General features: G+C 36.5%; 1 protein-coding gene across 1 annotated transcript in view; it reads right to left on the bottom strand.

Moving 5' to 3' along the window:
• The window catches only part of LOC150094469 (propionyl-CoA carboxylase alpha chain, mitochondrial-like), a 559,741-nt gene that overhangs the window by 238,779 nt on the left and 295,800 nt on the right, over positions 1–25,162 (bottom strand). The window contains exons 13-14 of the mRNA XM_090412316.1: positions 10,287–10,356; positions 7,107–7,255 (exon numbers count right to left, since the gene is read on the bottom strand). Of these exons, the coding sequence (XP_090268442.1) occupies positions 7,107–7,255; positions 10,287–10,356 (219 nt within the window). The remainder of the gene's footprint in view (positions 1–7,106; positions 7,256–10,286; positions 10,357–25,162) is intronic.

The following is a 25,162-nucleotide window of genomic DNA, read 5'->3' as shown; positions in this document are numbered from 1 at the left end:
ATGTTAACTGTTGTTATGCAGGAACGTTCTGTAATTAGCAGCAAGATTTAACTCTCGCATGCTTAAAGATCTTATGAGGGTCTTCCAAATATCAGGGAGAATTAATCATTGGTTTCTATTTAGGTTGTGTTTAGAACGGATAACTGTTATGGCTTCTTTTATGTTAGGGGAGCAGAAATATTCCTCTAAGTAGGGCTTGGAGCTTTTGTCCCATTCTATGGTATGGTTTGTCCTGGAGAAATGAAGTGCTACCCCGAATTGTCTTCTCTGTTATTGTTTACGTCTCCTATGTGTTCTTTTTTTCTGATTTCCAAACTTCTAGTGGTCTGACCAATATAGTTTAATCTGCACGAACAGAGGATGTTATAGACGCTGGCATATTTGAAGAAAGCATGACTGTCTTTCGGAGATCTTAAGAAATGGAGAATAGCCTTTAAATTTTTAAAAGTCACTCGTATTCCATATGGCTTGAGGAGTGTAACAATCATTTTGAAAACTGTCCTAGTATAAGGAATTGCGATGGTGGAATTATAACGTATTTCTTCAGATTGTCGTTGGGGGGGGGAGCACAGAAAAGTATCTTATGAATCAATTTTCTTGGGTAACCGTTGTCTATAAGTTTTTTTGATATCAGGGATAGTCTTCTGTTTTTTTGTAAAAAATACAATTGTATTCGGTTCTTTCCTTCATGAACAGTTTTAGTGTTTAAGTTGTTCTATATCTATTATTTTTTTTACCCTGAAGAAGCCAAACAGCTAAGTGGTGAAACTTGTCAGTATTTCTTACCTAGTTTCAAATAAATTTGACCTATATAAACCCAATTGAAGTCTATCTTTTCCATAGTTCATTTGGTCGAAAATAATTTTTAATCTTAAGGTTTATAAATGTTTATGCTCCATGCAATGGAACAATCAGATCAAAATTCTTCCAAGAATTGCAGCCATATTTATAAAGTATGTCTCAACAATGCTGAACTAGTAGACATATTTTCAGATAAAACATCTTGACACTGACATGTCAGATCATAATCCAGTTTTACTTAAGTTCCACTACATGGAACAAGCAGAAATCAGTTCTGAACCATGGAGACTTCCATCAAATTTTCCGTTGATCTTTTCAACCAAATTCCAGACCTTCTGTTCAAATTGGAATAATGTTACCTAGAATTGGGATTTCATCTGTTCACTGGGCATCCACAGATGTCATATGGTCACTCTGATGCTCGGTGATGTGCCACATCAGGCCTCACCATATTGTCCTGTTGTATGCTTTTCTGGAAACTTCGACTGAAGATCATCACTCTACATACCATCCATCCATCTCCATGATGGTCTACCCCATCCTCTATTTTCAGGAACTTTACCTTCTATTACTGTTCTGAGAAGTCCTCCTTCCATCCTTTAAATGTGTCCAAAATATTTTAACTTTCATCTGTCAATATCCATAAGGAGCTTTAAAGGTCTACTGATCTTTTCTAACACCTATTCATTTGTACTGGAATTGGGATATGTGGTTAAAATTTAAACAAGCAGTAAAACAAAATATGATGGAATGGGGAAAGGAACAGGCTTTCCTCAAAAGAAAAAAGATGAAAGACCTGTATAAAGAGAGAAGCTGGTTCGTAACAAACCAACACAATGGTATAGAACGTAGCAACATCATTAGAAACAAACATAGAGATAGAAGTGGAAAGACAGAAACAAGTAGAAGAACGAAATTTTAAGATAAGAATACAATATCACTTAGCAGATTGCCCTTCAGCTGCATTCTTCAATAGATAATTCACTAAATTCCGCAAAGAAAGGACCATCACTCAAATCATGTCTTCACCATCTGCGTTGATGGTGAAGACATGTCCACCACTCAAACATCCTTGACACCTTCAAAAACACTACAAAAATCTGTTGGAAAACAATAGCACTGTTGGAAATTATAACTCTTGGAACATTAATGGCTTTCCTGTTCATACCCAAGATGGGCTTGAAAGATCCATTACAGCATCTGAAGTTACCACAGTCTAAAAAGAATGCCAGTCACCAGGGCCTGATTGGTCTAGGGATAGACCTTTACCACGAGGCCTGGGATTTTATTCTTCCCATTATAGTTATAATGTTTAATTCTTTTCTCTCATTAGAACATGTACCAAGTGAATTTGTGGTACATACTATCCTCATCCAAAACCAAATACAGATCAACCTTAATCAGCAGCTTAATTTCTCTATATAATACTGACTACAAGATATTTTTCTGCATTATCAATAACAGGCTCAAAGTGGGATATTAAATATTAAAATGAGATATTAAAATAAAAGCACAGGTGTATGGAGTTCTGGGCCGAGCAGTAGAATTTAATCTATTTCTACTATGTGATCTAATCCACTTAATTAATACAAAAAAGCAGTTAATGGTAGTGCTATCAGTAGACCTTACCTTACTCAAGCATATGATAATGTCTGGCATCCCTTTCTGTTCCACATCCTCCAACAAACTGGTGTAGGTAAAAAGCTGCTATTCATTATCAAAGGAGCCTATGCCAATTCAACTACTTGCCTTCTACTCAATGAGTTCCTGTCAGACCCAGTCAAAATTCAAAAAGCATTCAAGCAAGGCTGCCCTCTTAGCCCACTGCTCTTTGCATTGGTTCTTGAACCTTTCTTACAGGAAGTCGACAATACACATGCTGTGAGAGGATTAACAGTTCCTTCAACTATGAAAAATGTATTAGCATATGCCAATGACTTAGTGGGCACTTTGAAGGATAATGATTCCATATATATATCTTTATGGTATTTTGGAAAAATCCAGAAAGATCAATGGATTAACTACTAATGCAGACAAAACAAAATTAAAAGTTTTTGAAAAGTGGGATCTTGGAGGCATTCCTTTTGGACTAACCACTAAGAGAGAACCCCTCACTATACTTGGCATTCCCTTCTCCGCTTACCCAACATTACCAGTTCAAGAATTTACATACAAGAACTTTGAAACCTTAGAAGACTGGAAAATAGGGCCACTTTTCTTTTCTTCTAAAACCATAGTAGCCATAACCATAATCTTTCCTGCTCAGTTCTACATAATAAATACGAGGATGTTCTGAAAAGTTCTCGGCTTCGACCATAGATGGCAAGACTATTAGCAAGATTTTTTTTTCTAAGTTGATACATCTGTCATAAACATTCATGTGAAATTGCAAGTGATTCTATCAAGTAGTTTGTTTTATACAGCTGTCTGAAGCAAATGTGTTCTCTGTATCCCTTGAAATGGATAAAATTGAGTATTGTGTGGTTATAAAATTCTTTGTAAAAGAAGGTTTAACGCCAAAAGAAATTCATTTGAAGTCCATAAACGTTTATGAGCACTTTTCTCCTTTGTTTCTGACAATTAAGAAATGAAGTGCCGAGTTTAAACGTGGCCGTACCAGCCTTGAAGATGATCCACATGAAGGAAGTCCAAAAAGTGTAACACCACCAGAAATCATTGATCAAGTGCACAATATGGTATTGGATGGTGGGCGAGTCAAAGTGCATGAAATTGCTGAGACTATAGGCATTTCAAAAGAATGTGTGGGATATATTTTGCATGAAGATTTGCAAATGAAAAAGCTTGCAAGATGGGTGTCATGCTTGCTCACAGCAGATCAAAAATGGACTCGCATGAAAATCTCTGAACAGTGCTTGGAGTGTTTTAACAAGAATTGTTAAAACACTCCAATTGTTCAGTGCCAAAGAAGACAAAGTCGATTCCATCAGCAGGAAAAGTCATGGTATCAGTGTTTTGGGATGCTAAAGGGGGAATATTATTCCAATTTTTTAACCAGACTAGACAAACAAATTTGTGAGAAAAGACCCGGTTTGCAGAAGAAGAAAAATCATCTTGCATCAGGACAATGCACCTGCCCACAAAGATGGGCAAATTAAGGGACCTGCACTATGAATTGTTGGAACATCTACCCTATTCCACAGATTTGGCTCCCTCTGACTACTATCTCTTCCCAAAACTAAAGCTCTTCCTCACTGGTCAGCGTTTTTTTTTTTTTTTCCGAATCAAGAAGTGATTGCAGCTGTAGAGGGGTATTTTGCAAATCTTACTGAGAACCACTACAGGGATGGGATAATGGAGCTGGAGCATCTCTGAAATAAATGTATTAGTCTTAAGGGAGATTGTGTTAAAAAATATAAAAAATTTTGAAATTATAAATTCATTTTTTCATTGTTAGGCTGAGAACTTTTCAAACGACCGTGAAAACGTTTCAGACATCACAGAAGCTGAAGCCGGTGCAACTTTTTTTGGTCCAACCAGTAACAAGTTAAAAAGGAATTTCTTCAATTATCAAAGAAGCATGGAGGATTTGGGCTTCCAGTCTTAAAATTCTACTTAAGACTACAGTTTCAAAAATCCATAAAATATTGCAGACCAATCACACATGTGCAAACCCTTTCCTGTATGACTTGGGTTTTCATCTTCCCCTGTTTGGAGTAAATGATCATAAATGTCCAAAAGCTCAGATTGTTCCTGAATACTACAACACTCTGTACTTAACTGCAAGACTGCTACAACACTTGCATTGACATTCTTTCCATTAAAAAAAGTAAAATTTGGTATAAAAAAATCTTTAATCTTTTTCGCTGTGAACTTCCACAGTTGGGTACTGACAACAACATGTTTCATAACTTACTGAAGTTCCAAGGATATCCTAACAGGAGGGATCTTGTTTGGACAATTGCATATGGGCTGCCTTGCACTCAATACCATCAAATGGAGGCATTTTAATATTGGAGATCCAATCTGTGACATCTGTTACCAATTGGAAACAGTAGAATACATTATGAAAATTATGGAAACAACTACCAAGTTGGAGTAACACTTTAGTTTAATATAAACCAAAATAAACACTCGCTGTTTCAACCTTCACATTAAGGTCATCATTTGGATTATATACATATATACAAAGAAACAAGCTGCACTACAATCTACATGGCATGCTAAAGTTACTGACCAACCGTTACAACTATTGGCGTGACCTCTGGTGAAAAAAAAAAAAAAAAAAACTTACAACAAACCTAGAGTCCCATTGTAGAAAGTATTTTTAACTTGGGTATAGTTATGTTAAAGATACCAAGCAATTTTAAACCTGGTTTTACTCCATTTTTTCCAAGTAAGCAAACAGACAAAATGTCAAGTTTGCGCCTGCAATTTATGCAAGACTAGCTGATCCCACAGTTAGTGCAAGAATAAGGCAACTCGTGGTAAAGGTGGAGCAAGCTCTGATCACTAATCTTAATATTTACCCTTAATGCCAAAACACATCTCCAAGAAGGGGATGTATGATGTTTTGTATTAAAGGCAAGGGGCCACTACCCAGACCGGTTTCGACCTTTATTGAGGTCTCATCAGTGGGAGCCAGGCTAGAAATACCAAGATTTAGTAATGCAGAGCTTGTAAGTATTTTACCAAAACAAGTTACCATAAGGTGTTATAACCTTATTAAATAAAAATCTCAGGAGGAGATATAGATGTAGAAAGTATTTTTAACTTGGGTATCCTTTACCACGAGTTGCCTTGGTCTTGCACTAACTGTGGGATCAGCTAGTCTTGCATAAATTGCAGGCGCAAACTTGACATTTTGTCTGTTTGCTTACTTGGAAAAAATGGAGTAAAACCAGGTTTAAAATTGCTTGGTATCTTTAACATAACTATACCCAAGTTAAAAATACTTTCTACATCTATATCTCCTCCTGAGATTTTTATTTAATAAGGTTATAACACCTTATGGTAACTTGTTTTGGTAAAATACTTACAAGCTCTGCATTACTAAATCTTGGTATTTCTAGCCTGGCTCCCACTGATGAGACCTCAATAAACGTCGAAACCGGTCGGGGTAGTGACCCCTTGCATTTAATACAAAACATCATACATCCCCTTCTTGGAGATGTGTTTTGGCATTAAGGGTAAATATTAAGATTAGTGATCAGAGCTTGCTCCACCTTTACCACGAGTTGCCTTGGTCTTGCACTAACTGTGGGATCAGCTAGTCTTGCATAAATTGCAGGCACAAACTTGACATTTTGTCTGTTTGCTTACTTGGAAAAAATGGAGTAAAACCAGGTTTAAAATTGCTTGGTATCTTTAACATAGAGTCCCATTATTATTATTATGATCATCATCTATTAGGTCACAAAATTAATTTAAGCTGGAGAGCAACATGTTTACAAAAAAGGAAAAAATTAATAAATAAAAATTTTAATAAAAATTACTTATATAAGTATACATATAAGTTACAACCAACTGGTATGGATAGTGCCCAATAAAAGCTGAAAATTTGTTTAGAGTCCTAAAGTCAGGGTTTGCTGGAAACTACGTGGGCTGAATGTGTGCCCTCCAAATTTTTGGGATTTTTATGCCACCGTTATTGTTAAGATTAGGATGGTTAATCAAATCTTAAGAATGGGGAGAGATAAAATTTTGTCTATTCTTGCTATGAGAGGTTTTTTAAATAGTTCCATTCTCTTAAATCAATGTGGTCTTATAGTCAATTGCAGGGATGACTGAAGAGCAATCCCAGGCAGAGAAGGCTAACTCAAGGCGGTTAACTCAGATAAGGTTAACCACTTGGGTATCAATCATCTTTGCGCTTTAGCTTTAGTTTCAATCAATCTTTTGGTTGTTCATCTATATGAGATTGGTGAAAAAGGAAAACTGATAGCCTTTGGCTATATGTCTTTTCTTTCTCCTAATATATCAGGCTCTTTTGCATCTCTATACTAACTACTCCAGGCCTATGATGAGCACCCCTTTACTTTTTCATCTCAATAAAGGTCAAAACTGGTCTGGGTAGTGACCCTTCCCATAATGCATAGCATTATACATGTCCATAAGGATATGTGCTTTGCATTATGGGATACTAGGCAAGTGATGTGAAGTCATTAGATCTATATACAAATATGCCCAGTCGTGAAGCTGCTTCACGCGAAAACTTTCTTTGCTTACACTTGGATAAAGAATTAAACAAACACATAATTTCTTGGCATCTTTAAGTTATTCTACTCAGCAATTTGAACATCCGTATATTTACATGTACATACTAATACACTGGTGCTATTATTTACCTTGGATATATGAAGTGGCTCGCTATATTTATACAAACGGCCTACAGAGGGTAAGCCAAAATGCTTAAATGGATCTTCTGCATATACACGAGCCTCTACTGACCATCCATTGATGCCAATATCACTTTGCTTGATTTTGAGTGGATGACCTAAAAAAAAAAAAAAAAGATTTTGCTGAATCAAGTATAGGATGAATTATTCAGATTATCATAACAGGAAGCACAGATCTTTCACATTAGGAATACATAAAGGTTGGTTTCATAATTTCATTCACTGATGTCCCTAATCAGTACAGTAATAATGATGTATATTAGTGATGAAATTATGCATTTTCACCATAGTAATATACATATATAACTTAGAGAAAAAAAGTCTGGCAAAAGCATCAAGGTCATCTTTTGTGATATGTTGTTTGGTTATTTGGTTTGCAATTTATTGGCACAAAGACAGCAAAGGTCATACTACACAATTTCAAAGGTTATAGCAGTACACAAGGTAATAATAAATAATAATGAATAGATAAATGAATAAATAACATGTTGCATATATAATACAAATTTAACAAAAAGTTAAGCAATGCTACAGCTACACATGATCAAGTGTGTTTGTATAAATTAATGCTTTGTAAAAAATTCATGGAATTTTTCCAAATCTTTAAGATATACCTGAGTGTATGTGGTTCAGCTAAATTACTAAAAATTTCATTCCTTTCTCAACTGAAGTGCTGGCACTCAACCAGAACATGGAAAATGGTAAGACAAATATCGCACTGCTCACACTTAGGTGGACCATCAGTAGATAAACATATGTAAGATTACTAGGATCTATGGGAAGCCTAGTAAGAACAACTTCCTCTCTTCTGTTTCTACATTGACTACACTGCCAATGCTTAATTTTGGGCTTAATCATATGTACTTTATTTGCCATTGACTAATTAATTAGCCTTGATCTTATAACCTGTATGCAATCTGCATATGGGAATACAGGCCATACATGGAAAAAACATAAGTGGACCTAGCAGCTTCCTCTGCAATTTCCCAAAATTCCAATGTAGCCGAAAACCCATCACAATCAAACATCAAAATTATGCATATTCAGTTTATACCACAGTTGCAGAACATCATAAAGCACTGGATATGAAGTGCAACACAAGACAAGAGATGGCCTTTAAACGACTCAATCAGTCTGTATAAATCATACATTTTTGGTAGCAGTTTTATTTTATGTGGACAAGCATAAGCTGAATGGCATGCAACTCTGCTGTAATAATTGTAATAAAGTGGGATCTGATTAGATATTAATGAGGATAGGAAACAGAGAAACATAACAGAAGTCTTGGGTCTTCAGTAGTCAGTAAAGATGAATAAGAAATCAGTGTTCTGCTCTGTGTGAAATAAACAATTTCATATGATGGACTATAAGACTTCCTTAATTAACACAGTGAGGGATAGAATGATGGAGAAATGCTGTGATGTTATTCTCTTGCTCATGTACCAAAGGCAATTTGACATAGGTTGGTTGAGTAACTAAAAGTTTATGAGTGCAAGGACATCAAAGGTCATACTGTGCCAAACCAACACAACTGTATATTTTTTTACATAACATAAATAACATGTCATGTACAAAATTAAAAAAATATTTAGTAAAACAAAGCAGTATCTATTTATAAATAGAATAATTAAACGTGTTTGTATTAATTAATTCTTTTTAAAAAGTTAAACTTCATGAGTTTGATAAGATCTGCCTGGGCATATGTGGCTCAGCAAGTGTAGTAAAAAATGTATTCCGTTCTAGATAAATGGCGATATGAGTGCTGCACTGTTTGCACCTAGGTGAGTAATCGGCCCTCAGTAAATAAGAATGGAAAAGATGACTGATTTATGCATTAGCCTAGCAAGAACAACAACTTCCTCTCTCTTCTGTTTCTCTACTGACTTGATTGCCAATGGTGAATTTCAAGCTTAATATATTAGGGTTATTAGCTTTGATCTTATAAGATGTCTGTATACGGAACTGGAAAAAACAGTACACTATATGGAAAATGTATGAGATGATCTGGAATCTGCATCCACAGTCTCATTTCCCTTAATTCTAATGTGGCTGAGAATTCAACACAGATGAATATCAAAATTAAGCTCCTTCACAGTTTGTACAACAGTTGTACCATTTCACAAAGAACTGGATGCAGATTATACAGAGGAAATGAGATAGCCTATAAAGATTCAGTGAGTCTGTATAAATTACACACTTCTGGTAGCAGTTTTCTTTTATATACACAAGTGCAAGCTGAATTGCATGCAAATCAGCTGTTAAATTGCTACAATCAAGTAGGATCTGACTGAAAATAATAAAGTCAGGAGATACAGCAGCAACCAACAGAGGTCTCAAATCTTGACCATCAGTATAATTATCTTCTTGTACTCTTGAAGGAGAGCATCGGCTCTCTGAAGGCAGGATGTTGCTCAAGGAAGGAAGCCACTAGGTATTTGTTGATCTGACTGCACCGAGTATCAATGAGTTTTGTGTGTGTGTGGTCAGTTGAGAAAAACAGGTGAAAAATATTCAGTAAGAGAATACCAGAACTAGAGCTGATGAGTGTCAAGAATAGCAGACAATCCACACAGTTTTCAATAACAAATGATGTTAAGTTCTAATTAAGATCAAAAAGAGAGGAACTATAAGCTTTTGTTTAAAATAAATGATGACTTTTACTTTCACTGTCATGTTGCCGGGCAGCACAAGGTAGAAGGGCATTTGTTTTTAGATTGGAAGAAGCCAGAGAAACCCTGTTTTACTTCATTATTATGTTTCTGTTCAAACAGACAGAAACATAGTAAAAAAAAAAATAATACAAAAAAAAAATAAAAGTCATTTTATTTTAAGTCAGAAAGGAAGATAAAATCACTGGTCCTATCTTCCTTTCTGGTTAAGAAGGAAAGGAGAATAAAACCATTAAAAAAAGATGCAGTTTTCTCAAATTAACAAAAGATTTTCTTTAAATCTGGGTACAATGTTTTAAAGAAAGGGGATGAAGTTTCTATGTCTAAGGTAAAAGTACTTCCCAGAGTAGAAAAAAGTTTTAATTAGTCTCGATCTGTGTTTTCTTTGAAACAAATTAAATAATTATGTAATAACTAAATAAAATATAAGATAAAGTTGTCATTACACACGGAACCTTACCTTTTGCAATTCTAATCATCTGATGAACTAAATCAATTCCAGTAATGCATTCAGTGATAGGATGTTCAACCTAAAAATCAATTTAGTAACAACAAGATATAAACTGAAACAGAAATATTAAGAAATATTGCAATTACACAGAATTTTGTACAAAACAAGACATTAATTAACCAATTTTCTGCACAAATCAATATTTTAAGTAATTTTTTTAAAAAGTAAGATTACTAAAACTTATATCAATTTTTATGGCTTTCTATATTGCCTATTTTTCTTTAAGCATATCCTTTAAAAAAAAAAAAAATTTTCCCCACAAGCTCCAAAGACGATACTCAGACAAAACGGCTCACACTACATTACTCCCACTCCTAATCTTGTTTCATCATATTCAATCCTTCCCCTATCCCCCCAAAAAATGTCTGCCCTTCACCTTCTTCCCAAAGAATTCACATCCCACCCTTGATACCAAGGTTTTAAATTCACATACCTTTGTTTCTTTTTGGAGAAAAGAGCAAAGCTAATAATAATAATGGCAAATACCTTTTGGATTTCTGCTCAGGACATGAATTGGCTATTACTAACACCATATTCCAACATAAAATGTGCACAACTTCACAACGACAGAAGAGGCAATGAATAAGAAAAGTCTCATTGATTATGTTATTATCGACAGTGATGTTTTCTCCCTGGTACAGGACACCAGTGTACAGAGGATTTGAAATTGGAAGTGATCACCATTTAGTCATGAGCAGGATAAAATTGAATTCATATTGAAAAGAAGAACATGTAAGAAAGTTTTAAAGCGAAAAAAAGTTGAGCAGCTCTCAGATATAAACTGTAGACTAAAATATACAAATATTATTCAAGAAAAAATGAAAGAGTTTCAGAACAGTAACCAAACCTTGGAGATTCAATGGCAAGCACTGAAGGAACCTCTGATTGATTCAGCCAGAGAGGCATGTAGTGAGATTGTCTGTAAGGATACAAAAATCAAAACTCCATGGTAGACACAAGAAGTTAAAGGGGGAATGAAAGAGAAGAAGAAAGCAAATCAAAAGTTCTTGGCAAATAAGTCAGCTTGTGCTCTTAGAAAATACAGAGACAAATATAAGAAAGCTAAACACTGTGTAAAATTAGCTAATGATATTCGACCAGAAATGCTCAAGTATGGAGGTATAAAAGTTTTACAGTGGCTGCACTGCATAGTTCAGAAGGCCTGGACTAAGGGATGAATTCCAGATGATTGGAGTAGAGTTCTCATTCGTGTCCATATATAAAAAGGAAAATAAAACTGAATGTTAGTATTACAGAGGTATTTCTCTACCGAGCGTTCCTGGTAAGATTTATGCAAGTATACTTGAGAAACAGTTGAGAAGGATTGTGGAAGAGAAGCTTGGTGAAGAACAAGCTGGATTCAGGCCAAATAGAGGTTGTCAGGGTCGGATTTTCATTTTACGACAGATAGTTGAGAAATCATGGGAATATAATAAAGATCTGTATTTAAGTTTTGTAGATCTGGAAAAGGCATATGACAAGGTGCCAAGAGAGAAGCTATTCCAAATGCTACAGTTATATGGTGTTAATGGAGCATTATATCAAGCAATACTTAGTCTTTATTTGAGTTGTAAGTCAGCAGTTAGAATTGAAGGGAGTACAGGAAGGTGGTTGAATGTTAAATCTGGGGTCAGACAAGGATGTACGTTATCCCTCTGTTGTTCATTATCTATATGGATCACATTATGAAGGAAAGTGGTATTAAACCTGATATCAAAATTGGGGATGTTAATCTAAGCTCTCTGCTTTATGCTGATGATGTTATATTAAATATAACATCATCATGATGTGGTATTAAACCTGATATCAAAATTGGGGATGTTAATCTAAGCTCTCTGCTTTATGCTGATGATGTTATACTTCTAAATAAATCTGCTACAATTCTCCCATACCTGATGTAGTAGATATGGTATGAAGGTCAGCATAAAAAGAAACCAACAATGAAAATAGGCAGAAACACTGAAAATATCAACTGCATTATGAATGGAGAACCTGTTGAACATGTAAAACTTTTCAGCTTCTTAGTCACAATTTTTAGTGAAGATGATAAATTAAATATGGAAATAGACAACAGAATCAACAAAGCTAGTATGGTAGAGTCATCGGAATAATTTTATATGGAATAAGAGAAAAATTAGTCAAAACACTGAATACACTAAATTCGCTGTATACAAGACAGTATTCAAGCCAATTTTAACTTATGGATCTGAGAGCTGCGTCAGAAGTCAAACACTTGACCAAGGACTAGAGACTGCAGATATGAGAGTCCTGAGAAAGATTAGGGGCATGAACAGATGGCATCAACGGCAATATCATATTAAAAACGAGGATAATAAGAAAGAACTTGACATTGTCAGCATCCAGGAATTTGTTAGCAGAGCTAATCTCAGGTGGTATGGTCACTTAAACAGAATGGGTGAAGAAAGATTAGCAAAACAAGTGTTCTCTGCCAGGTTGGTAGGAAAAAGACCCAGAGGAAGACCAAGATATAGGTGGATTGATATGGTAAAAAGTTCCTTAGATGACAGAAATATAAGATCTGATAATGTTGAAGTCTTGACTGGTAACAGACTAATTTGGAGGAAAATTGTAGATAGAAAATTAGTAATGATATAATTTTTTCATATAGTACTATCATATCCTGTACACCCCTTGAGGGTATATATCAGGAATTTGATGATGATGATACCTTTGTCTTATTCACAATTCTCCCATATCTTTCTATCTCTACCCCCCCCCTTCATTTCAGTCATTCTTCAGCAGTAGCATATAAATGTTTATCACTTTAAGCCTAATGCTGCTCCAAAAGAAGATAACCAGGACCATCCTACAAAGCTATGTCAAAATTATTCCTTCCTTATAATTCTTCATGTATCTTTGTCTTTAAAACATCAGTAATGCCCTAAAACTTGAGTAAAAGCCAATATCATAAATGGGATACTTCTAAAGAGAACTAAGCAAAATATCAATAAAAATTGATATTAATTTAGAGAAGAAACATGGAAAATTTTCCAGAAATAATATACATCTTTATATCAATCATTTTAATCTGTACGCAAGCCAGCCTTTCCTTTCTGTCAAGTCCTCATCTTAGAGTACAATATAGGAGGAGACTCTTCCAATTGACATAGTAATAAAGTTAAGGGATATAAAGTTAACATAATTAAGGAATTAAAGATCATTCCAGAGTGATAGTAAGAGACAGGGGAAGATGCATACCAAAACATGGTTGTCTAAATGGAAATTCAGTAGATCTAGAAGAATCTAAACAAGAAAAATTATGGACTAAACATTTCCAGAATCTGGATGGCCTGCATCTTCTTCTTCTGAGTATTCTGCAATTGAGCAGGTTCTTCTTTTAGTAGCAGAAACTTTACTTCCACTCTCTTCTGTTCTGAGCCTTCTCTTTCAAGGTTGTGTCCCTGTCTCCATTCAGCATGTCATCTAGCATTGTTTTCCTTACTCTTCCTCTGGGTCTTTTTCCATCTATTTTTCCTTCGATGGCATCTCTGATGATTCTATTCCCTCTCAGAACATGCCCAATCCAGTTTCCCTTGCTTCTTTTTATCCTCCTTAACAGACTTCTTTCTTCTTCTACTCTTTTTAAGACCTCTTCATTAGTTATTTTATGTGTCCATTTGATTTTTTCCATCCCTCTTGAAATCCACATCTCAAAGTTTCCAAATCTTAATTTCTTCTTTCTTCAATGTCAAAGTTTCAGCTGCATAGAGGACAACACTCCACACATAACATTTTATTAGTCTTTTCTTTAGGTTTCTATCCATTTTATTTCTGAGTAAATTCCATTTTCTATTAAAGGCATCTCTTCCCATTGCTATTCTTGCTTTTATGTCACTTTTACATCTTCCATCACTACTAATAACACTTCTTTGATATTTAAATGCCTTTACTTGATTCCATTTTTCCCCATTTATTCTGATATCCATAATGTCTCTTTCCTTGCTATTTTCATTACCTTTGTTTTTCTGATGTTAAAATTTTCATTCCATAATTGATACAGAATTCCAGTAATCTGTTAAGAGGTGTTGTAATCCTGTTTCAGTATTTGATAATAATACCTTGTCATCTGTGTATCTTATTGCAAACAAGATACACAGATGACAAGATCTCTCTCTGTTTCTGCCTGGCAAAAGATCTAGTTTTCTCTGTGTGTTTGTGTCACTTGGCAAAGATCTGTATTCTCTCTGTTTTCCATTGCCAAAATATCAATAGCTTTCTTTCTTTCTCTCTCTCTCTGTTTTCTTCTCCATGGCAAAAGATCAGTAGCTTTCCTTCTCTCTTTTTTTCTCCCAAGAAAAAGCTAAGGAAACTATATTTTTACCTGGATATGAAAAAATTTATGACTACAGCAAAATGTGGACATAAATTTACTGCCAGCATACTAATAAATTATATTGCACAAAAATGTGTTATAAATTTCATACAAATTAAATTGCAACACATTTTTGGCAAAAGTTTCAAATTTCCTAAGGACATAGTTAAAGAATTAATGTACAGTGAACTAAGTGAAGAGACTTCTCAAATATGTCCACCCTGAACTGAGCTGAAGCTTTCACAATATCATACCGCACTTAGCACCAAGTGATTCAAGAGTTCTTGAGACAAACTGACTCACTCCTTCTTCAGAGCAAGGATAAAGGCCTTGTTTGTTTTTTGGAGGACAATTTCAAGCAGCAATGCATTTCCCTATTGCATCACAAACATGTTCTATGGGGGGGGTGAGATCTTGGGAACATGCTGAAAACTCAATTCAATTAATATCCTCAGTCTCCAGAAGTATCTCCACTGCTCGTGTATGATGTGGTGTGGCATTGTCATCCATAAAAATGAATTCTTCACCTATGGCACCATGGAACAAGCAAACATGATGTTGAAGAACTTCGTTGCTATATCGTTTACCAGTCATAGTCCCCTTTTCCACCACTTGTAGCTCTGTGCATCCAATAAGCATAATGCATCACCACACCACCACCATATCTATCCCTTTCAAGAACATTCTCACGATGGTAAGCAGTACCACTTTCATGCAAGATCAAGTGTTGTGCAGAATGAGAGGAACGACTAAAACAACTCTCATCTGTAAATAGCCACTGGTGTCTTGTCCAATTTTTATGGATATAAAACCACTGAAAACATGCTCTATGATGATCTGTGAATAAAGGGATGCAGACTGTAGGCCTTTGGGTGTATAGGCCTACTTGTCACAGATACCCTGCCATAGTTTGTCAATACATCTGCGTACTTATGCTTGAATGGAGCTAACTTGCAAGCTGAGTTGTCGTGGTGTCGATTATGTTCTGCTGTTATAACCAAAAATCTGTCTTATGCTGTGGTAAAGTGAGGGCAACCTCTTAGCAAATGTCTGGAACACATTCTATTGGTTTGAAATACTGCCTGAAGTGCCTGGATACAATGCTATGTGAAATTCCAAAGTCTCTGGCAATATCAGTAATTCTGCAGCCTTCTTCAAGATTATTAATAATTCTTCCCCAAGTGAAATAATCTAGATGATTTTCAAGACTTTGAGACATTACAAGACATCCAAGAATGCATCTTTATTCCTTTGCAAAAAAAGAGCTTCCTTCATACACAATTCGCCTTTTATTACTGTATTATCATTATTACTTGACACCTCAAGGGAGTCCAAAAACTCATCGAGGGAGGGCATCTACTCTACAACTGTCTTCACCACTCAATCCACCAACCACAACGAACCGCAACTACACCGACGCCATCTACTGCCAACCACTACTAGCATTTTCACAGACAATCACAAGCATCCATGCCCACAGCAGGAATTCGAACCCACAGCCTTTTGGCTGGAGAGTGGATATGCTAACCATTCGCCTTTTATCATGTCGAATACTACCGTGTGAACCCTTAGCATGCAATTAGAAAATTTAAATGTGTACCTGCTGTATACTTGAAATCAGTTATGTTATACAAATTGCCACAAGATGATTCGTCTGAATTTGTGGTAGTAATCTTCAGAAATAGTGTTTGTCCTTAGTGTACTTCTATAGCTATCTAAAATATATATCAGCCCATTCCACAACAATGTAGCATTGGTTAGACACTAACTGGTGCTTAGCTTAATCAAGTTAAAATTAAGACTAAGAATCCTAATTCTAAAACTTTCCTAGACAAGTTACCAATAAAGCTGTCATCAGAGATTCTTACTGCTCTATCATTTAAAAATTCAGGTCATATCAAATTATTTCACAATGGGAACATAGGACTGAAGCCAGAAAGGATACTGGTGAAGAAAAATGGAATCTTTGCACATACTGAGAGATAATTAACAAAAAAATAGCATGTCACAGATTTAATTTAGTTAAGTGGCATGTGGCATGACAATAGCATAACAGCTATTGTCATACCACACCAATACAAATTACAAGCAGTACATAGAGTAATAACTACTTAATACAATAAACAGCATAAAATGTGTACAGAAATGTGTGTATAAAAGAATAAAGAATTCATAAATAACCTAGATAAAACAAACCAGATATTAAAAGCCTATATACAGTAACTATATTCTATAAATAAAAATAATATATACAATATGTATACTGTCTATATACAGTAATAAATATTGATGTTCTGTAAAAAATTTAAAAATGAAAGAAACACTTGCAAATGATAGAATGTGGCTGATGACTGTGACCTATTTGGAGATAAGCAAGAAGAACTTCCTCTTTGTGGTCCCTGCAAAGGCTAGAATGAGATGATTTCATATTCAGGCTTCATTTGAAGTTGGTTTCTCTATTCCATTATGACTGCACTGCAATAAAAGTTTGTCTTATAATCTGCCTGTAATCAGTGTAATGGACAGAACAATGGTGGAAGCATGATGAACGAAGTGACCCAGATGTAATATCTCAACGTGGCTTAGAATTCAACAGAAGCATACGTTCAAGCGTAGCTTCCATAACTGAGAGAGAGGACATGTTTGAATATGACAGTCACTAATGTTTTTGCAGCTCTTGACTTCCTACTACTTGAGAAGAACCTAACGTATCTTCATATGTCATGTACCTTTGGTAATGTTCAATCTTACAGTTTAAGGCAAGCTCTACAGTTACAGCTCTGAAGTGAAGCTGTTACATTCTAGTGGGATATGAGCAGATATTATTGTCTGGGAAGATAATGAAAGATCCAACAAGGATCTCTGATCCTGAATCTGTGTAAACAGACACAAAATCTGAGTAGTCCATTCCATGCACTTAAAAGAGCTGCTTGTAGACAGCAGGAAAGGTGGAATGTTTGAATGGCCTGCAAAAAAGAAAAGCTGTATGGTGGTATATAAATGCCACAGAAGTAGTATATTTCATGGCATCTGTGCAATATTGTCTGCCATAATATCTAGAGCTTCTTGGAGTGCTTTTATTCACAAAGCAAAGAATCATATGGCAGTTCGATGATGATTGTATAGATTCTCCCACAGCAGTCAAAAAATAATGAGCCACATGGGATAATGTGGCAGGGATCTTATTTTTATAGTGCATAAGAGAGACACAGTTGTTCACATCGAAGCAACAAGGGTGGGTCATTTGCCTCAACACAGAGACTAAGGATAGGTGAAGTTGGAACTGCTCCAGTAACAGTTCTTAAAGCTTGATGGTGGACAGAGTCTGACCACCATCAAGAGAGAGAGAGAGAGAGAGAGAAAGCAGTGTGCTTTCTCTTTCTCTCATAGACTTATGACCTATAATCTAGTTTTTGTTTAATCAGCGCACAGTACAAATGGAGTAAAGAACAGCTGTCAGCAACCCAAAAGTTGAAAGACAGGGTGACAGGCAGACAGAAAGAATGTTCAGTGCTTTATTACACTTATCTCACAACTAACATACATGAAGGAGGAAACAGTTTTTTTGTCAAATAGGATCTCAAAGAAATTGGCTTATTGCAACTGGGATTAATATTTGTCCTAATCTGAGTTCTGGATTGGGGTGAAGACCATGTCTGTAGCCAAAAATGCATGCAATCTGTCTTCTGATGACAAAATCTGAAACCATTCTGAAACCAGATTGTATCCTCAAAAAAAATACTTAGACTAGAGAAATCATAAAAGACATAACCAATTATTTTCTAAGATCTTGCTTAGATAGCTATCTGACTATGAATAGTATAGTCTAGTCAGATATAGTGGATAGCAAAATTGTTGGATGTTGTTTATTTTTTAACGGTATATATTAGAACACAGATAAATAATTAATTTATTGCTGATATTTCGCTGGTGTTATAACCAGCATCTTCAGAGCACAAAAACACAGTTTGTCACAATACGCGGGACTATAACAACATGGTGTAATCAACGGACTAGTTAAACAAAATTGAAGCAGCAACACAAAGACTAGAGTCCTGATATTGGCACCCTCTATCTGGGGAAAAAAAAAAAAAAAAAAAAAAAAAAAAGCAGCTATCACATAAGACTAGAGTCCTAAACAGAGGAAAAAAAACAGGTACTAGTTTTTTCTTAAGATGACTGTCTCCCAGATTTTAGACAAATTTATACAGCCATATTTGTTGAGATTTGGAGTGTGTTTCAGGGCTTCTGTTGCCTCTAAGAACAATCTCTCGAACTTGTAAGAGCTTCTGTGCAGTACTTTTGTGTTCTTCCAGTTGATCCCATGTGCAGGGGTATCTAGAGCATGGTCTGCTAGGCCCGACTTGCCATAGTGATAATGCTGGATGTATCTTTTATGTTCGCTGATGCGGATGTTCACAGTTCTATCTGATTGACCATAGTAGGCTTCATTACATGATTAGGGTACTTCGTAGACTCCTGGATGTGATAAAGGGGGGAATGTTGTCCTTGGGTGAGCAGATAAGGGTTGCTAATTTGCCACACGGTCTGAATGTGGTGCATAGTTCATGTTTATTAAGAATTCTTGAAATCTTTTCGGATGTGCCTTTAATGTATGGGATGGTGACTGTTTTGTTGTAGGTCTCTGTGGTGGATAGTGGGAGGGGTTTCTTAGGAGCGTTTAGTATTTTGTTTATCTTATGGGGATTATAGCCATTGGCCAAGAAGGTTGCATTCCCTTTGTCCACTTTTATGATAATCTGGTTATTATTCTGTAGCTCTTTTACAGCAATGATTTCCTTATGTGAGATTTTATTTTTGGGAGGCTTAGACTTGATTAGGATGTTGGCCACATCTAAACATATGTTGTTGGCTATTGTTGGAGGCAGGTCGTATGATGAACATTTGATGAACACCATTATTTCGGCTTTTGGAACTTGTTTGGGAGTCGTGGCAAAATTGTGCCCTCGTGGTGATGGACACAACAGAATATGAAAACAAAATGCACACACTGTTACAAGATCAGTCAACATACAAAATTATAGATCACAATCCCACCAACACACAAAAGAATATGGCACGTAAATTATTGAAAAAAAGTCACTTCCTGGCCCAAAGACACAGTAAATAAACTCAAGCCCTTCCATGTTAAAACACCTAGGATTTATGGAGCACTAAAAATTCACAAACAAGGAACACCCTTACGCCCAATTGTGGACAGTATAAATAGTCCCACATACAAACTGGTTAGACATTTAGCTAAGCTACTAGCCACTCTAACAAACAATTCTCCCTCTTTTGTCAAAAATTCAGCCCAACTAAAAAGCATCTTACAACACCATACCCTAAAAAGCTCAGACTTAACAGTAAGCTTTGATATCATCTCACTATTCACAAATGCACCACTAATAGAAAACCCTCAATCTACTGAAGTCACACTCCCCCCCCCCCCTGATATATTTGAACTATTCAAATTCACAATATATGCAGGATATTTCACATGGAAAGGAAAAATATACAAACAAATAGATGAGACAGCCATGGGCTCTCCCCCCCCCCCCCAGCCAACTTTTACATAGAACACCTGGAAAAACTAGCAATCAATACAGCCACTCTCAAATCAACACTTTAGCTATGCTATGTTGATGATGTGCTTGCTATTTGGCCACTTGGCCCAGAGACATCGGAAACATTCTTAGCGCATTTAAATAGCCAACATCCAAAAATCCACTTTACAATGGAACTGGAAGCTAATAACTGTCTGTCCTTCCTGGATACACTTATCACACATCTTCCAGATGGTTCCTTATCATTTTCAGTTTTTAGAAAACCCACACATATAGGGAGATATTTACACAAACAATCACATCATCACCCTTCTCAACAATATGGCATTTTAAAAACGCTAACCCACAGAGTGAGAGCAATCTGTTCCAACGACAATGCTCTTGCTGCTGAACTGGCTCACTTACGCAACACCTTCTTGGCCAATGGCTATAATCCCCATAAGATAAACAAACTACTAAACGCTCCTAAGAAACCCCTCCCACTATCCACCACAGAGACCTACAACAAAACAGTCACCATCCCATACATTAAAAGCACATCCGAACAGATTTCAAGAATTCTTAATAAACATGAACTATGCACCACATTCAGACCGTGTGGCAAATTAGCAATGCTTATCCGCTCACCCAAGGACAGCATTTCCCCTTTATCACATCCAGGAGTCTACGAAGTACCCTAATCATGTAATCAAGCCTACTATGGTCAAACAGGAAGATCTGTGAACATCTGCATCAGCGAACACAAAGGATACATCCGGCATTATCACTATTGCAAGTCAGGACTAGGAGACAATGCTCTGGATAGCCCTGAACACATGATCAACTGGAAGAACACAAAAGTACTGCACAGAAGCTCTTACAATTCGGAGAGATTGTTCTTAGAGGCAACAGAAGCCCTGAAACACACTCCAAATCTCAACAAATATGGCTGTATAAATTTGCCTAAAATCTGGGAGATAGTCATCTTAAGAAAAAACTAGTACCAGTTTTTTTTCCTCTGTTTAGGACTCTAGTCTTATGTGATAGCTGCATTTGTTTTTTTTTTTTCCAGATAGAGGGTGCCAAAATCAGGACTCTAGTCTTTGTGTTGCTGCTACAATTTTGTTCAACTAGTCCATTGATTACACCATGTTGTTATAGTCTCGCGTATTGTGACAAACTGTGTTTTTCTGCTCTGAAGATGCTTGTTAATACACCAGCGAAATATCAGCAATAAGTTAATAAATTAATTATTTACTTATTTTTCTGTGTTCTAATATATACCGTTAAAAAATAAACAACATGTACAACAAACACATAAGTCTGTCCACAAGCAAATTGTTGGAGTTTTTGTATATCCATGCCTGGCTTTGGAATGGCAGTAATAAGTGCCATTCACTAGGAATCCATAAATTCAAGTTCCCAGAAAATTCTTTTAAAAAAGTGGAGCAGTTGATTCATGGCAGATGGTGATAGATGCTTGACCATTTCATAATGGATATTGTTTCTGATCATACAACAATTGGTTAACAGTGAAACAAGGCTGCTTTCAGTTAATCTTGCTTGAAATAGCTGTTGCTCCAGACCACTCTAAGTGAACATAATTTCATATCTGACTCGAGGGAGGTAAAAAGATATTACAAATATTTTGGCAAAGCCTACCTCAAAATTATCTGCAAATGGTTTCAGGTGGGCAATTATGCATTTCTGTTCAAGGAACAAAATGAAAATGTAGTATTTCTGACCTCCATTTTCCACATTTTTTCCAAGACTTTGGTGTAAGATAACCTTGTGAAAGCAACTGTCACTTGGAATGAGTAATTCTGTATCTGACAGAGGATATATCATGCTCAAATATATAAAAAAGAATGCAGCACATACTGAATTCCATGAAGGTTTGGGGAAAGGAAGAAACCAACTTGACACTCTGGCTTGCAGGTATAGCAGCAGAGACTGTAACATAAGTCTAAGAGGGAAGGAAATGGCTGTTGCAGTATCAAATTCTGCAAAGGATGAAAAGACATTCCAATCAGTTTCATCTATTTTCCCATATACTCAATCATGCTATCCAGAATGGGGTACATAGTTGCCCATGCATGAGAGGAATACCAATAGAAAAACAGTCCCTTTCCCTAAATGCTATTTTTGGCATTCCACTTTATTAGTGCGAAAAGGAATAGCAAACAAACTGTTAAGTCAACAGCAGTGAATGTTTGGATAAGCATGCAGAAGAATGACGTATTACTTTCAGTGTTTAGGAGGATAAAGATTACTGTTAACAGTCATGTGCACATGACTGTTAATGATCATGTGCTCAACAACCTTTTCTCTGATGTTAATTTGTGTATACTATCCCCAAGGATTATCATGGGCATCTAACTCTTCCACTACAATTATTGATGGCAACTGCGACATAAGAGGGCGCTAGGGTAACTGAAGAACGTGGCGGGCGATTTGAGCTGTGGTAGGAAAAAGTGTTTTTTAAACGGTGTATAGTGTGAATTCTTTTGTGAATTGTTCTGCATTTTTTTCTCAATAACACAAGTGTTATTTAGTGGTTCTGCTTTTGGAGTTTCGTTGCTACCGAGAAGCCCAGGTCACAGTCAGCAGCACTGAGGTGGAAGAAAAGAGAAGTTTTCACTATCTAGTATAGTTGATTATAGTGTTATATTTATTTATATATATATATATATATATATGATACAATGTTAATATACATATTTTGGCAGTAAGGAATGATGGCGGACACAACTGCAATCATAAATGTCATGTCACCGAGTCCTCCACCATTTAAGAACTCTATTATACGTAATATAATAAAGGACTTTGTGGCATGTATGCTTCCCGGGAGTTGGATATGTGGTAGGTGAGAGAAGGGGGGGAGTGCGTATATGCGCAAAATGCACACAGTGGGAGGAAATTAATGAATTGTATATATTGATAACTGACCCAGTTGCTTCAGGGACAGGAAATGAATGTCAGGATACGAGTAGTGTGATAGCAGAGAATGGCAAACGGGAGACGAGTAGTGTGATAAGAGAGAATGACGAGTGAAGTACGAATGAGAAAATAAGTCGGGAGTGTGGAACGCTTGAATGACTGTAAAGTTTATGGAGATGGTTTTGATTGGGTAAAAGAATGGTAAGAGTGACTAACTTGCAGAAAGGGATAGATGAGCTGAAAGAGGAGGTGGAATACCTCTGAACGAGATGAGAAGTATGAAAGATGAGATTAGGAGAATGGAAGAGATGTATGCAAGGTGAATCAGAGTGGGAGTGAGAGAAAGTTTTGGGAATGATAGAAGAGGAGAGTATAGAAGCAACAGGAGAGAAGGAATGAGAGAGGGATTTGGGAATGATAGAATAGGAGAGTATAGAAACAGCAGAAGACAGGAAATGAGAGAGAGACGTATGGGAATAATAGAAGAGGAGAGAATGCGAACAGTAAGAGAGGAAATAAGAGAGGTATGGGAATGATAGAAGAGGGGAGAATGGGAACAAGAGAGGGAATGAGAGAGAGTTATTTGAACGATAGAAGAGGAGAGAATGGGAACAGTAGAAGAGAGGGAATGAGAGAGAGTTATGGGAATGATGGAAGAGGAGAGAATAGGATGAATAGGATAAGTGGAAGAGAGGGAATGAGAGTTATGGGAATGATAGACGAGGAGAGAATGGAAAGAGTAGGAGAGAGGGAATGGAAAGAGGTGTAATATATGGTGACTCAATGATCCGTGGTGTGCAAGATAGGATGTGTGAGGAGTGTTTGCCTGGAGGAACAATAGAAAGTGTGGCTATGGCAATTAAGAGGGGTGAAAGGGTGGATGAGATGATTGTGATGGTGGGAACAAATGACTTGAGAGGTAATGTAAATTGGGAAGCGAGAGATATGAGATTCTTGCTTGAGGTAGTACGAAAGAAGACACGAAATGGAAATATAGTGTGCGTGTTGCCTAGGTATGATTGTGACAAGCTGACTAGAAGAGCAGTCATACTGACTAACATAATAGCTAGAATGCATCAGAAGAGAGGATTGGAATATGTGGATGCTTGGACAGTGTTCGAGGAGAGGAACTGTATGCGAGAGACCGCTTGCAGCATTTGAATGAGGAAGGACGTAAGCCATCTGGAGAGAATGCAGTTCTAAACGAGACAGTGTGTCAATGGAGGGAAACTAGAATGTCCAAGGTGGATGGTAGCAGGGGTGGCCTCTTGTGGGAAAGCATACTTGGGAGAAGGGGGACAACATCAGGTAGCGCTGAGCCCAGTGGAGTCAAGAGGGGATAATAATGCTGGGCATAGAAATAGTGGCATTTTTATGCTTTATACTAATGCCAGGAGTATCCTGAATAAACGAGAGGAATTGGTGACGCTGATAGCATCAGCCTGGCCAAAGATTATTGGGATCACTGAAACATGGTTGACAGAAGAGGATATAATAACAGGAATAGAAGTAGCAGGGCACAGCATTTTTCGGCAGGATAGAAAGGGAAAACGTGGTGGTAGAGTGCCGCTTATGATAAGTGACGACTTATGTCCTCTAAGAGTGGAGGATTTGGAAGGCAGTGACAGTAATGATTTTGAAAGCATATGGTGTGAGGTAGAGATAGGCAAGATGGGATATTTAGTGGGGTGTTGCTACAAACCAAGGAGCACAGAGGGTGGGGACCAGGAGATGTTTAGACAGTTGAGCTTGGCAAGTGCAAGAAGAATGATTGTTATAGGAGATTTTAAGTACAACGGTATAAATTGGGGAGAGGAAGATGCATGTAGCAATAAGGGAATGGAATTTCTAGAATTCTTGAGGGGCAAATGTCTTCGGCAACATGTAATAGAGAGAACACGAGGTTCAAGAGTTTTGGATTTGGTCATAGCATCAGAAGAGCTGATAAGTGAGATGACATCTCTCCCACCATTTGGAGCGAGTGACCATATGGTTTTGACTTGGAA

This window comes from Typopeltis vanoorti, chromosome 22 (assembly GCF_054136105.1).
Source record: "Typopeltis vanoorti isolate ZY-2024b chromosome 22, IOZ_Tvanoo_1.0, whole genome shotgun sequence".
NCBI lineage: Eukaryota > Metazoa > Arthropoda > Arachnida > Uropygi > Thelyphonidae > Typopeltis > Typopeltis vanoorti.
The sequence above is the reverse complement of the archived record's forward strand: the minus strand, read 5'-3'. Positions and strand labels throughout refer to the sequence as shown.